At 39.9% G+C, this 15,233-nt stretch overlaps 1 protein-coding gene across 1 annotated transcript in view; it reads left to right on the top strand.

Moving 5' to 3' along the window:
* The window catches only part of DDX58 (DExD/H-box helicase 58), a gene marked incomplete at its 5' end in the record, with an annotated part of 30,623 nt that overhangs the window by 13,527 nt on the left and 1,863 nt on the right, over nt 1–15,233 (top strand). Inside the window, 3 exon segments of the mRNA XM_030817433.1 lie at nt 4,930–5,100; nt 6,411–6,562; nt 13,298–13,441. Coding sequence (XP_030673293.1) covers nt 4,930–5,100; nt 6,411–6,562; nt 13,298–13,441 — 467 coding nt within the window.

Raw genomic sequence — 15,233 nt, 5'->3', positions numbered from 1 at the left:
CAGTAGGTGATTATACATATATATATGAGAGGTGTGTGTTGTATATGTGTCCACATATGCACATATACAGAGATTTCTTGCAAGGAATTATGTTACACAATTGGGCTGGCAAAGCAAGTCTGAAGTCTGTAGGGCAGGTAGTCAGAAAGGGACTATCAGGAACAGACTGGAACCCCACAGGCATGAGCTGTTTGGAGTCTCTGACCTCGGAGAAGGCCTAAGCCGTCTTTAAAAGGCTCACCTGATTAGGCCAGGCCCACCTGGAATGAACTTTCTTTTGATTTGACTTAAAGTCAACTGATTAGGGACTTGAATCACATCCGTAAAATCTCTTCAGAGCAGCACCTAGATGAATTACTGGGAACTGTTGTTTGGCCTAGCCAAGTTAATGTATCAAAAAGCCATCACAGTGCTCAGATGCCAAAAACCACTCCAGTCTCTTTCCTTGTAGACATTGCCTCCTCTCATATGTCCTGCAGACAAAGCCAGAGTTGTTTTTTAAGTCATGCTTGAGCACATTATTATCCTGCTCAAATTTTCAACCAATAGATTAAGATTATCTAGAAATAGAAATGTTCTGTTTCTGTTTTATTGTTATTCTTTAAGCAGTAGATATGCATAGCTTTTGTGTGTATTATGTATTTTACAATTTTAAAAAATCCAAGCAGACAATTCTGAAATCCAGCTAGAGTGGTCAAGGCATAAAAGGCTCCCTGTGTTATTATCTGGGAGGATCCTGGGTGGCCTGCCCTCATCCTGACATCCTGACCACCTCACAGCTGTGCCCCCCACCCCTCAGTGACTGGCGCTGACAAGTCTTCCTATTTAGTGTTGTTTATAATATGCACCCTCCCATACCCACCCTGTTGGTCCCCAGTTATCACCCTTGCACTTTCCCTTCATGTAATTTTTAAACTTCATAAATATGAAAAGTAGATTCAGATCTTAAAAAGTGGTTCACCAAATGAAGTCTAACACCATATTCTTGTGGTTGGGATTCAAAGTTCTCTGCGATCTGACTCCAACATGAGTCCTACTTGATTTTCAAACTTTGTTGTTCCTCCACAAATAGACACTCAGGAAATATTTTCTTATTGGTTTGTTCATTCATTCATCCATTCATTCAACAACATTTATTTATAACTTATGCTGTGCCAGGCATTGTGCTTCTGCCATGTAGCCTTCCCCAGCCTCCAAAAACTGGTAGAGATCTCCTTCTTCCACATTCCCATCACATCCTTTCTGTGCTCATCACACTCAATTATAGCTTCCTATTTATATTTTTCTTCCACAAAACATGAGCTCCTTGTGGATAAAAATGGACCTTTTAATCATTATTTTTATCTGACAAGCCATAATTGCTGAATAAATGTTTGACTGAATAGATGAATAAATTAAGACATTAATCACGTATGATGTCTGTTCCAGAGATGCTCATTGTTTAGTAGATGATGATGGTGAAAAGAAATTGTTTTGGCCTTAGCAAAATATATCTCAAGATTTGGGCTGGAAATATATTAGGAAAAAATTGGAACTTTTATTTATTTTATTTTATTTTTGAGACAGTCTTGCTGTTTTCCAGAGTGCAGTGGCACGAACTCAGCTCACTGCAACCTTCTAGTTTCAAGTGATTCTCATGCCTCAGCCTCCCAAGTAGCTGGGATTACAGGTGCACACCACCATGCCCAGCTAATTTTTGTATTTTTAGTAGGGACAGGATTTCGCCATGTCGGCCAGGCTGGTCTTGAACTCCTGGCCTCAAGTAATCTGCCACCTTGGCCTCCCAAAATGCTGGGATTACAGGTGTGAAACACCATGCCTAGCCAATTGGAGCTTCTATAAATTCTGTTAACTCTGAGGTAGAGACCACTGAAGTATTTTCTTCACTCAGTTTATCAGTGTGAACTCTATAGCTTTTATCGAATGGGTTAAAGGTAATTAAGACAATTTTAGCTGAATTTGTTTCTGGTCTGATCCTCTTCCTTGCACAGTTAAGCTAGAAGAATTTTGAACGCCCTTTTTTACAAAAAGCTGCATGTAAACAAGCAAAAGTTCAGTTTGCTAAATTTGTGTATTTCCAAATTTCCATTTCTTAATTTCCTGTTTTGTGAAGAAGCAGGTTACCTAACCTCTTCATGACTTACTTTCTTCATCCATCAAATGGAAAATAATAACAGTACCTAGCTGAGAGGGTTAATGTCAGTAGCAAAATCTGGCTCACTGCCTGCTTATGAATGACTCTTGAGCTGAGAATGATTTTTGTTTGAAAAAAAATCAAAAGAATATTTTATGACATGTGAAAGGTTTGTGCAATTCAAATTTCATTGTCTATAAAATAATTTTTGGGGGGAACACAGTCATGACCATTCATGTATGTATTGTCTGTGGCTGCTTTCACACCATAATGGCAGTGTTGAGTAGTTGAGACAGCATGGCCCACAAAGCCTAAAGTATTTACTATACATCTAGCCCTTTATGGTAAAAGTTTGCCAACTTCTGGTTTAGAACAATGCCTGGCATGCAGTGAGTGCTCAATATATGTTAAATGTTAGTTATTATTCACATCCAGAACTTTTATGTAATGGTCCACAATGTTCATCATTTGTTTGGTTTTGGTTTTACTGAGAATACATGGATTCAAAAATAACAGAAAGTATGTATCTTTAAAAAAAGTACTCTAGATAAAGAAAGCTCAAAAGTAAAATCAAAATAATGTTTAGAGATTGATTTTTAAGCAACTTTCTGAAAGTAAAGCTGCCTGCATTTGAATTTTCATGACTTTGAATGGTAAATAATTCAAAAACCACAAGGGTTCTTTTTCCACAAACTCTGAGTCCACTGCCAGCTAGGTAATGGAAAGTAATACATATTACCTTCCTCTACCTACCTGAGGTGGGTCTGCCCTGTGAGCAGTGAGTGGAGATCAGGTGATTCTACTAATAGATAAATGTAGATGTCTTTAGGATCCACACAGTTTGAAGTGCGCATATTCTTTGAGCCACCATTTTGGGTGTCTCACAAACTGGGTGATTACAAACTGGATGATCACACAAACTGGGTGATTATCACATCCAAACTTCACACCGTATTCAGACAATTTAAATTTAGCCTCCACTATCACAGGATATTAGAAGGCAGTATGTGGTTGTCTTAGTCAAGATCCTTTCTTTTCCCCGATTAACAGAAACCCACTTAGGCTAGTCTAAGCAGAAGGGGGTGTGGCTGCTACCGGGATAATTGGGCCTACCATAGAACCCGCAGTCCGGAAGTGCACTCGGGCTTTGTGGACAATTGCAATCCTGAATCCTGCACATCTGCTTCACAGTTTTCCCTTTACAGATTGCTCTCTCTGCTTCTCTATTCATGACTGCCCCACACCTTCCTGATTTACTACCTGTCTTCAATTCCAATTTCAGATTCCAAGAGGGAAGAATTGGATTGGCCCAACATAGTTCAAATGCTTAAAGTCCAGTAGCTGCAGCCAGGAACAGGCTGTGTATAAATCAGGGTAATCTATTTGCTCTAACAGACAACCCTCACGATCTCAGGGGCAGGGCGAAATACAAGTTATAGCTCACACTCACAAGTGTAGATAGGTAGGGGTGGGGGCTCTGCTCACTTATGCTCCCAAATGTAGATAGGTAAGGGTGGGGGCTCTGCTCACTTATGCTCCCAAGTGTAGATAGGTAGGGGTGGGGGCTCTGCTCCATCCTCTTCCACTTATTGTAGGGACCCAGGCTCCTTCCTTGTTATGGCTCTGTCATCACAGGGGGTCTCCAAATCCTCCACTATGACTTTATCTGGTCCATTAATGAGAAATTACAAGAACATGGACAATTTTTAGGGGTCTGGTTTGGAAGAGACACACATGACCTCTATCTACATGCCATTAGTGACAGTTTAGATTGTGAAGTGTAATTCAGCTGTGTGTGCCCAGCAGGAGAAAGAAACAGGATTGGTGAGCAGATAGCATTGCCTCTTTCATAGAGAAACATAATACAACTGTATTGTCGGTGGGTGTGGCAGAAAATGATTCTTAGTTTGTGTATGGGGAGGCAGACACCCCAACAGTGCACACTATTAGGGTCTTAAACTGAAGTTCAAGGCCCAACACTGCTGATAGCCGGCTTGTCAGTTTACCTCACTTCTGGAACCTCAAGCCCCTCATTTGTGTCTTTTTTTTTTTTTTTTTAAGACAAAGTCTCATTCTCTTGCCCAGGCTGGAGTGTAGTAGTGCCATCATGGCTCACTGCAGCCTCAACTTCCCCAGCTCAGGTGATTCTCTTACCTAAGCCTCCTGAGTAGCTGAGACTACAGGTGTGTGCCACCATGCCCAGCAAATACTTAAATTTTTTGTAAAGATGGGTTCTCCCTGTGTTAACCAGGCTGATTTCAAACTCCTAGGCTCAAGTGATTCACCTGCCTTGGCCTCCCAAAGTGTTATGACTATAGGCGTGAGCCACCATGCCTGGCATGAACCTCATTTGTTAAGGGGAATCAGAACATTTACCCTTTAACCTATAGGGCTTTATGATGCTCTGGTGAGTGAGAAGATGTGAAAATGTTTTGTCAGCTATAAATTCTTACACACATGTAAAGGTGTTACAATTAGCTGTTGATATTTCTGTAAAAATGTCTATTTCTTGGATAATATGGCTAAAGCCATACAACTAGTAAGTCCCCCAGAGCTGGGATTTGAACTCAGTCTTGTGGCAGAGTCTAAGTGTTAGATGCCACCCTAAATGTCCTCTCTGAAACAGGCATAGGAATAGACCCCACTCACTGCCTAGGTGTGTTGTGAGATCATGGATATAAAGTACTTATCATAGTACTTAGCATGTAATAAGCATTCCATAATCAGTAGCTGTTTTTTCAAGGGGGAAGTTCCCTCTTTGGTGAGTTGTATAATGCCCTCTTACTCTGACACAGGAATGACCCTCCCGGCACAGAAGTGTATATTGGATGCATTCAAAGCCAATGGAGATCACAATATTCTGATTGCCACCTCAGTTGCTGATGAAGGCATTGACATTGCACAGTGCAATCTTGTCATCCTGTATGAGTACGTGGGCAATGTCATCAAAATGATCCAAACCAGAGGTAAGAGAAGATTTGAGGCCATTCCTACATGGATTCCATTTTGACTGATTTATAAGTGTATGTGTCATTCTGGCCATTCTCTTTACTGAGCCATAGTTGAGTATGTGACCAATGGCACAGTGCACTTTGGTATCATTGGCCCTCAAGGTGGCTACAGTTTTGTTCACTAACATAAACTCTACTTTGATTCTTACAATGATGCTGCTCACTTGCCTGGCATTGACTGATATATTTATGGAAGAATAATTCCAACTTGGATTGAAGCTTTGCCAGTCAACATGTAAACCTTTCATGGTGGTGCTGGTGGGCTGAAGGGCCCCCTGTATTCAAGAAGGGATACTCCAGAGTTCTGCCCCACCTGGACTAGACTAGTCTCCTAAATAGTCTTCCCTCCTTTTTCCTTTTCTTCTTAAAATTCCGTAAGTACAGCTATCATATTACTTTTCCTGAAAAACAGCTCTGATCATGTCACTTCCTTGTATTGAAACGCCAGTGGTTCCCCAATTTACTTGATGCTAAAGAGTTTCCAAAATCCAGCACCTATTTCATTCCAACTTTATTTTCCATTCTTCCCTTTTGTTCATCATCCACTTCCGCCAACCTGACTTCCTCACTTATTGCTTGTTGAAGGAACTGCTCAGGTACTGCTACTCTTCATTTTACCTCTTCCCCTGCCTCCATGTCACCTGACCCTAATCCTCCCAGCTGGCAAAAATCTCTCTTTTGAACATATAAAGCCTATAACCCTTTATATCTATCTTTGTAATAGTACTTAAAATATTCCACCTATGTTTTGCTGGTTATGAAGAGATCTTATTTCCTCATTGTCTAGAAGGTTCTTGAAGGAAGGCCTGTTTATTGCTCATCTTAGAGCCATCACAGTGTCATACTGGGGGTTCATGTAGGTATCTTTAAAGCAGTGTTTCTGACAATATGGCTGTCTAAATCACCCTGCATTGTTGAGACCCTGAGAAAGCCAGCCTAAGGTGGGCTCCTAGTTTTTCCACATATTTAACATGCAGGTGCACACCTGCATTTGAATGTACTCTTTTTTTTTTTTTGAGATAGGTCTTGCTCTGTCACCCAGGCTAGAGTGCAGTGGTGTAATCCTAGCTCACTGCAGCTTCAAACTCCTGGGTTCAAGCAATCCTGCCTCATAAGTTCATTCTTTAACAGCTCAACTTTCCTGGGAAGTGGGATTCAGTGAACCAAAGTTGAATTTTAGGAGTACCTCTATTTGTTTACCTATTTGCAGATTATATCAGAGCTTTAAGTCAAAAACACCAACTAAAATATTTATTTTCTGATAGGCAGAGGAAGAGCAAGAGGTAGCAAGTGCTTCCTTCTGACTAGTAATGCTGGTGTAATTGAAAAAGAATAAATAAACATGTACAAAGAAAAAATGATGAATGACTCTATTTTACGCCTTTAGACATGGGACGAAGCAGTATTTAGGGAAAAGGTAAGTCTGTGTTACTCTTTCAGCATCTGACCATAAATAACTATCAGGGAATGTGAGGATGGTTGGTACGTTTTATCATATTGCTTAGAGTGTTATATTACAACAAAAAGTTTATACTTAGTGAATATTAAATTCATTCTGTTTTTAAGTGTCAGTGAGGTTAAATTATATTTAATAGTGCTAATAACTGAAGTTATGTTTTCAGATCTAAAAGGCAAATTGAGCTAGGATTTCTCTAGTTGACAGTTCATCTCTAGGACTATATCCTAACATTGGAAAAAAACAGCTCTTCTTAATCTCTTTCTTAAATCTCTCTCCAAAGAGTCCTCAGAGAAAAGCTCCTAGGTCACTGTGCAGGTATTGGAATGTCTTTTTATAGCTGTGGACAGTCATATACACCTTGGAGTGACATGCCTATTCAGATCAACCTCTGAGTGTAATGACCTTCATTTCATTGTAATTTCCGTAACACAGAAACATGAAATCAGATTGGAGAAAGTCAAGAAACACATACCTACACTTTCTCCAGACCCACTGCAGAGATTTTCATCTCAGAATCTCTGGAAGCATGATCATTGCAGGGCTAGAGGAGAGCTTTAACACTAGAATCCATGGTTCAAATCCCAGTTTTATAACTTGCAAGATGTGTGACCTCAGGCAGTTGCTCTCTCTTTTAAATAATCAATCTCCTCATGTAAAAAGTGGGGAAAATAACAGTATTTAACTCCCAGGGTGGTCATGAGGATAAATGAGATGTATGCATTGCATCTCTTAGTGCCTGGCATAAAATACGTGCCTGAGAAATGAGAGCTGTTACTGGAGAGAAGTGTGGGACATAGTTTAACTTCATGAAGATGAACCTTACAGTTTAATAGACCAACTCCATAGTGTCTATAATTTTAAAAAGTCATAATCTCTGTGCTCCAAAAAGTATTGACAATCAATTATCTAAAGCAGATTAACACTTATTTTAGGACACAAATCACAACTTTGTCAATGTTTACTAATCTAAAAAACATTTTTCTTCCTAAAGCTGGGAGATTAAGTTATCTAGAACCACCTCTTCCACATTTTCAGTGAGAAGAATTGCAGGGAAATTATTTAGTTCCTCCCTTAGTTTTACTGGGGATGGGATTATCTTTTCACTGAGCCACCTTTCCATATTGTAAAATATATTGCCAATACATGTTTTAAAACCATGAGTTTTAATAGCCATGGCATAATTTTTATCTCTTCTCCTAGGTGACAAGCTACTTAGACTCATGTGACAGAAGCAACAGAGTAAAAGTCTGTTGAGGAAGAGAGACGCTAGACCAGATGTAGGCATTCTTTTGTAGCCAGCACACCAGGATAAGGAGTGGGGTGAGGAGGAAATGGGTTAAGTTTCTGTTGAATCAGGCTATGTAATAGCATTTGGGGTTCCCGTAACACTTACAGATAGATAGGCAGAGATGGTAGGGAACAAGAAGCCCTATAATCAGTGTACCTGGGAGTTACTGGCAGCTGGGAAGCCTGAGTTGTGTTGGTATCCCTGTCCTATCATACATGACCAGGCCCAGCTGCCCTGCTCAAAGGGGAAGGATTTGCTTTCAAAGGCTTAGTAAAGGCCGGCCGCGGTGGCTCACGCCTGTGATCCCAGCACTTTGGGAGGCCGAGGCGGGTGGATCATGAGGTCAGGAGATTGAGACCATGGTGAAACCCCGTCTCTACTAAAAATACAAAAAATTAGCCAGGCGCGGTGGCGGGCGCCTGTAGTCCCAGCTACTCGGGAGGCTGAGGCAGGAGAATGGTGTGAACCCGGGAGGCAGAGCTTGCAGCGAGCCGAGATCGCGCCACTGCACTCCAGCCTGGGTGACAGGGTGAGACTCCGTCTCAAAAAACAAACAGAAAAAGGCTTAGTAAAAGTACAACTAGGTAGGGAAAATCTTATATTCTTAAAACTAAAGGGAATTAATGGTTTTAGGGGTTTTGTGGGTGCTTTGATAAGGGTTTGGGGTTTGGGTTTGAGCATCCTGGTCCCTGTATATGGGTTTTAATGGAAGGAAGGAACTCTGCAGAACAGAGGGCAAAAGCTTGGAGCTCTTTAGAGCAATCTGCAAGAACAGGAAAGGGAGAGGGATGAGTAGAGTACTGGGAGACTGCTTTCTTCCCCAGCACCCCAGCTGCACAGTCCATTGTCTGTGTGTGGCCTGCTGTCACTAGAGCACTCCCCATCCCCCGCCCCAGAATTCTCTGGTCACTCTGCAGCCATCTTAACATGTAGACAGCCCAGAGGTATCCAAGAACTGATTTCCATGGTGGACGCTTCAGGATTTGGTGGTGTTTCATTCTGGAGGAATAAGGGATGAAGGGTATGACAGCTGTAGTTGTGAAGGTTTATTTGAAATCCAAATGAGGAAGCTGCTTTTCTTTCCTCATGGAGCAGAGAACAAAGATGGAGTGAAAGAAATTTCCATTTTGAACAAAGAACTTCCAACATGCGTACCCATGACTACACATAATTAAGATAGTTCGCTTTTCTCCACCTCAGTGTGTGGAGCTAGGCTGCTGCTTTAGCCACAGGTTGTGTGGGTGAAAGTCAGTATGCCATAGACTTAACTTATGATTGGTTGAGCCTCTTTACCCAGTTATTGATTTTTACTTAGTTTTAAGTATAGCTGTAATAGTTTTAACTTACTAGGATTTATACCTATTGCCTAGAGTAACACTTAAAATATTTGAGATTATTAGTATTTGATTGAATTTCAGTATATAATTGAATACCATTATAAGTGAATTTTTTTAAAAAGTTGGATGCCTGAAAGGCAAGGTTATATTTTCACCTTCTTTCCTGGTAACCTGTATTCTGCTTAAGTAGTGATTAGAACCATATCTGAAAAAAGAAATTAAAAAAGAAAATTAAAATTGCTCATAGGAAAATGTGTATCATATAACCCAGGGATTTCAATTCTAGAAATTTGTCCAAAGGAAATAATGGGATAAATACATATAATGTAACAGTTTTACAACAGAAAAATTGGATTAAAAACAGGAGACCTGAACACCCTTTATTTTTACAAAAATAATGAAGATAATTTCAGGTGGGATGGGGCCAAGAAGTGGGGAAGGGGAAATTATATTTGGTTTTTAATTTTTTAATTATTTATTTCTTATTTATTTTTTTGAGACAGGGTCTTACTCTATCACCCAGGCTGGAGTGCACTGGTGTGATCTTGGCTCACTGCAATCTCAGCCTCCCAAGTAGCTAGGACTATAGGTGTGTGCCACCACATCACTAATTTTTGTATTTTTAGTAGAGATGGGGCTTTGCTATGTCACCCAGGCTGGTCTTGAACTCTGGACTCAAGTGATAATGCCAGCCTCAGCCTCCCAAAGTGCTGGGATTACAGGTGTGAGCTACCGTGCCCAGCCAGTATATTTGGTTTTTTAAATCAAAACATTCTAGGTCTAGCTGGGCATGATGGCTCAGGCCTATAGCCCTAACTACATGGGAGGATCATTTAAGCCCAAGAGTTCAAGTCTAGCCAGGGCAACATAGTAGGAATCTATCATAAAAAGGTGGAGTGGGGGAAAGGAAGCTGGGTGTGGTGGCTTACACCTGTAATACCAACACTTTGGGAGGCTGAGGTGGGTGGATAACCTGAGGTCAGGAGTTCAAGACCAGCCTGGCCAACATGGTGAAACCCCATCTCTACTAAAAATACAAAAATTAGCTGGATGTGGTGGCACCTGCCTGTAATCCCAGCTACTTGGGAGGCTGAGGCAGGAGACTCATTTGAACCCAGGAGTTGGAGGTTGCAGTGAGCTGAGATTGTGCCACTGCACTCCAGCCTGGGTGACAAAATGAGACTCTGTCTCAAAAAAAAAAAAAAAAAATTAAATTTTTTTTTTTATATAAAGCAAATTTGAAGTGGTATGGGAATCAATATATTATCTATGTATGATCAGTAACCAATTAAAAGATATAAGGGGGAGGGAGATTTCCATTCACAATGACAATAACTGCAGCTCATGCATGTAGAACACTGACTCTCCAACAGTCCCTGCAAACGCTTTACTCACATCAATAGGCTTTACAGCAATCCATACAGTAGTGCCTCCTATGTCATTTTATAGGCAGGAAACTGAGACTTGAATAGCTTCAGTGCCAGTAGATCACACAGCTAGTTCATGGTAGAGTTGGTAGAACCCATCTGTTTCACCATTACATCTACCAGCCTAATCAGAAAAGTTTGAAGCAGAAATGAGGACAAATAACAAAATTTTACTGGGAGATATTAAGATAAAAGAAATGCCATGCTCTTGAATGGAATGACTGAATATTTTAAACATGTGCATTCACCCCAAATTCGCTTATTCACGTATCACCATATTGAAAGCATAAATACTTCTAACTTGATAAAATGGTTCTAGAGTTTATATAAAATAATAAATAGATGAAAATAGCTATATTTCTAGAAAAATAAAAATGGGGGTAGCTAGTAGTGTCGTATTGATAAGGCAATCCCTAATGAACGGAGATTGCCTTATCAATACAAAACTACAAGCCACCCCATTAACATTTTCATGGCTCTTAGCATAAGACTAGCCTAACGGAGGGAGGCAACGGTGATGGGCATTTACCCTGTGCTGGGCAGGCCTGAGCAGTCATAAACTCATGTTATCTCCTGACAGTCCATGAAGCAGATGCTATTGTCCCATTTTGTATGTAAAGAAACGAGGCACTTGCCCAAAATCACGTAGCTGCTAAGTGACAGGGACACTATTTGCACCTAGGCTGTCTGGATCCACCTGGGACACTTGAAAGCATAATCTGATACAGAGAGGCGCCACCATAAGCCATAAACCAGTGGGATGGACAGAATCTTCCATAGAAGACATGGAGGAAATCAGTGTGTTCTTTCTTCTTCATGATGCTTCAGGGTTCGTTTTATCATTTCCTCTGTTTAGAAAACTTCTTTTAGCCATTCTTTTAGGGTAAATCTGCTGATGACAGATTCTCAGTGTTCCTTCATCTAAGAATGTCTTCATTTCTCCTTTATTTTTGAAGGTGGCATTTTGCTGAGTCTAGGGTTCTGGGGTGGACTGTTCTTTTCTTTCAGCATTTAAAAAATACTGTGCCACTTGAGGTAGCCTCCATCGTTTCTAATGACAAATCTCCTGTTATTCAGACTGATTTCCCCCTATGCGTAAGGTGTCTTTTTTTTTTTTTTTTTTTTTTTTTTTTTTTTTTTTTTTTGTGGCTGCTTTCAAGATTTTTTTCTTCAGTTTTCATAAATTTAATTATAACGTGTCTTAAGAGTGTTTTTTGAAGGAGCTTATCCTGTTTGGAGCTTCTTGAATCTTGGTTGATGTAGCTTGTTAAATTTGGGATTTATTTGGCTGTCATTTCTGTGAATACTTTTTAAGCCCTGCTCTTTCTTCTCTCCGTGCAGAACTCCAGTGCCATGACATCATTTTTTATAGTCCTATGGGTCCTTGAGACTTTGCTTTTTTTTTTTTCCCCCAGTGTATTTTTTTGTTGTTCAGACTGGGTAATTTCTGTTGTTCTTTCAGTTCACTGACTCTTTTCTTTGTCCCTTCCATTCTGCTATGGAAAGCCGCATCCATTGAACTTTTTATTTTGGTTGTATCTTTCACTTCTAAACTTTATGTCTTCCATTTCATTGTTGAGCCTTTATGTTTTCTCTTTGTGTTTCAAAAGTATTTATAATTGCCCATCAAAGCATCTTTATTAGGTGCTTTAAAATCTTTCTCATCTCAGTGTTGGCATCTGATTGTCTTTTTTTTTTTTCATTCAGTTTGAGATCCGTTTATTGGTATGAAGAGTTTTATAATATTATGTCCATGGTTCTAAGTTGGACCATGTTCTTAGCCAAGGCCTAGATTTTGAATTAGAATACAATCATACTATACATATGCAACAATATTCCCTGTGGCTGAAGGGGAGAGAGAAAAAAGGTTTTACATGTTGGGGGCTGTATTAGTCTGTTTTCATGCCACTGACAAAGACATACCCGAGATTGGGAAAACAAAGAGGTTTAATTGGACTTACAGTTCCACATGGCTGGGGAGGCCTCAGAATCATGGAGGGAGGCAGAAGGCACTTCTTACCTGGCAGCGGCAAGAGAAAAATGAGGAAGAAGCAAAAGTGGAAACCCCTGATAAACCCATTAATCACTATCATAAGAATAGCACAGGAAAGACTGGCCCCCTATGATTCAATAACCTCCCCCTGGGTCCATCCCATAACACGTGGGAATTCTGTAAGATACAATTCGAGATTTGGGTGAGGACACAGCCAAACCATATCAGGGGCTCTTCTGCCTGTTGTATCACTCATTGAGTTTCTGCCTGCAAATGGATATAATTATGCCTGAAGCAGCACATATTGTATATCTGGTACAGGTTTTGTTTTTTTTTCCAAGTTTTGCCAAACGCTAAAGTAGAAAGCATAGTTCATATGACTATTCTATGGACATCTTTAGTGCTTTTATGAGCACTTTTGATGAAGAAATTGAAAGACTAATTGGAGGCCGCAATTAAGCATTGACTAATACTAAGGAGAACCAATAAAATCTGTGATTTTACAAAGTCAGGTACCATATGTTCATGGAAGTTGTATATGAATGATTATATATGTGCATGTATGTATATGTATGTATATATCTGTGCCTGTTTCTTGCTATATATGTTATATTCAGATTACATTTGAGGTCTTTCTTTTTGCATTAGATTCTGCATATACAGACTCATGAAAAATTCATCAGAGATAGTCAAGAAAAACCAAAACCTGTACCTGATAAGGAAAATAAAAAACTGCTCTGCAGAAAGTGCAAAGCCTTGGCATGTTACACAGCTGACGTAAGAGTGATAGAGGTAAGCTGCCTTTTTACAAAGTGCCTGGTCCAGTTTTAGCACTAGCTACAGCTTACTGTTGGTGAAATATTTATAGTAAAACTACTGTTATTTCCATTGTTATTGTGGCCATGATCTGTGTATTTAAAAAAAGTTAAGAAGTGAAAAAGAAATATTAAATGTTCAATAATAAAGAAATAGTTTTTGCCCAGGCATAGTGGCTCATGACTGTAATCCAAACACTTTGGGAGGCCAAGGTGGGCGAATCACGAGGTCAGGAGTTCGAGACCAGCCCGGCCAACATGGTGAAACCCCGTCTCTACTAAAAATACAAAAATTAGCTGGGCGTAGTGGCAGGTGGCTGTAATCTTAGCTACTCGGGAGGCTGAGGCAGGAGAAACGCTTGAACCAGGAGGCAGAGGTTGCAGTGAGCTGCTATCGCGCCACTGCACTCCAGCCTGGATGGACAGAGCAAGACTCTGTCTCAAAAAAAAAAAAAAAAAAAGAAAAAAAAAAGTCATGCTAAATGCAATGAAGTGTCCTGGATTAGCTCCTGGAACAGATAAAGGATACAACTAGAGAAAGAATGGTAAAATCTGTAGTTTAGATAATAGTAATGTAATGATGTTAATATCTTGGTTTTGACAAATGTGCTGTGGTATATGAGATGTTAGCATTTGGGGAAACTGGGTAAAGGGTATGCAGAAATTTTCTGGGATATCTTTGCAATTTTTCTTTAAAATTGTTCCAAAGTAAAGTTTATTTTAAAAAATTACGAAGTTAATGTAGTATAATGAGAAACTGCTTACAAACTAATGGTAATATGGAAAAAAGTAACCAGAAAACAGAATTGTAAAGATGCTACTTTATAGCTGTGTGAAACAATAGCAGCAAATACCATTGTCACTGTCAAGAGAAAAAGTAAAAAAACCTACCTTTCTACAGAAAAACAAAGGCTAGGGGAACTATACCAAAATGTATTAATATTTTGGTGGTGAGATTCCGTGATTTTTTTTCTCTTTTCCTACTTCTTTATGTTTTCCAAACATTCTTTTTGGGCTATGGATCACTTTTATAATGAAAACAAAGTATCTCCTTATTTGTAAAATGTGACATCTGCAGATTAGCCTTCTATTGCAGCCTTATATTTTGTTCTTAAAACTTTCAGAGAAAGGGTTAGAAAAATCTCCAAAGAGAAATGTGGGGTATAACTCTTGCATGGGGGACACGGTGGAGGGGCTGGGCTGGCTCAGATGAGGAGTTATTACTTCAGGGTGTTCCGTTTGTTTTCAGAAAGCAGAAATCTCTCATCAGCTCAGCTGTTTGGGCAAAAACCCTATTAGGAGTCATATTGCTAAGTGCCCTTACCTTTCTAAGTCTGCTTCTTTAGCTGTAAAAGATTCTTTCAGCTCCAATTTGGGTGATTATTCTACTAAATATGGCCGTTTTAGACCCTATGTTTTCCTGAGGGACTAGTATGTTGGATCTCCATTTGGTTCTGAGCCATTTACTCTAAAGTTGACTCTAGATGGGGCCTGTGGACACAGTAGTCCCTGACCTTCTTCAATTGCATCTTGACCTTGGTCATTTTCCCTGTATCCTTTGGATTGTGCCTGCCAGGGCCACTAGTGAGCTTCAGCTTCACAAATTTTCAGCAAACATTGCTTCTGTTTTTGAATAATGAGTATCTACCTTCAGAAACTGGGTTACCTGGAACCTTCTTAATCTTCTTCTTTATGAGGTGCCCAGTGTCCTCACTTGCAACACCACCCTGCCTGTAGAGGGGAGTCAGGTGCATGGATCCTCCTCTGGA

The sequence above is a fragment of the Nomascus leucogenys genome, chromosome 8 (genome assembly GCF_006542625.1).
Source record: "Nomascus leucogenys isolate Asia chromosome 8, Asia_NLE_v1, whole genome shotgun sequence".
NCBI classification, from domain to species: Eukaryota; Metazoa; Chordata; class Mammalia; order Primates; family Hylobatidae; genus Nomascus; species Nomascus leucogenys.
Note: the sequence above shows the minus strand (reverse complement) of the source record. Positions and strands in the feature narration are given on the sequence as shown.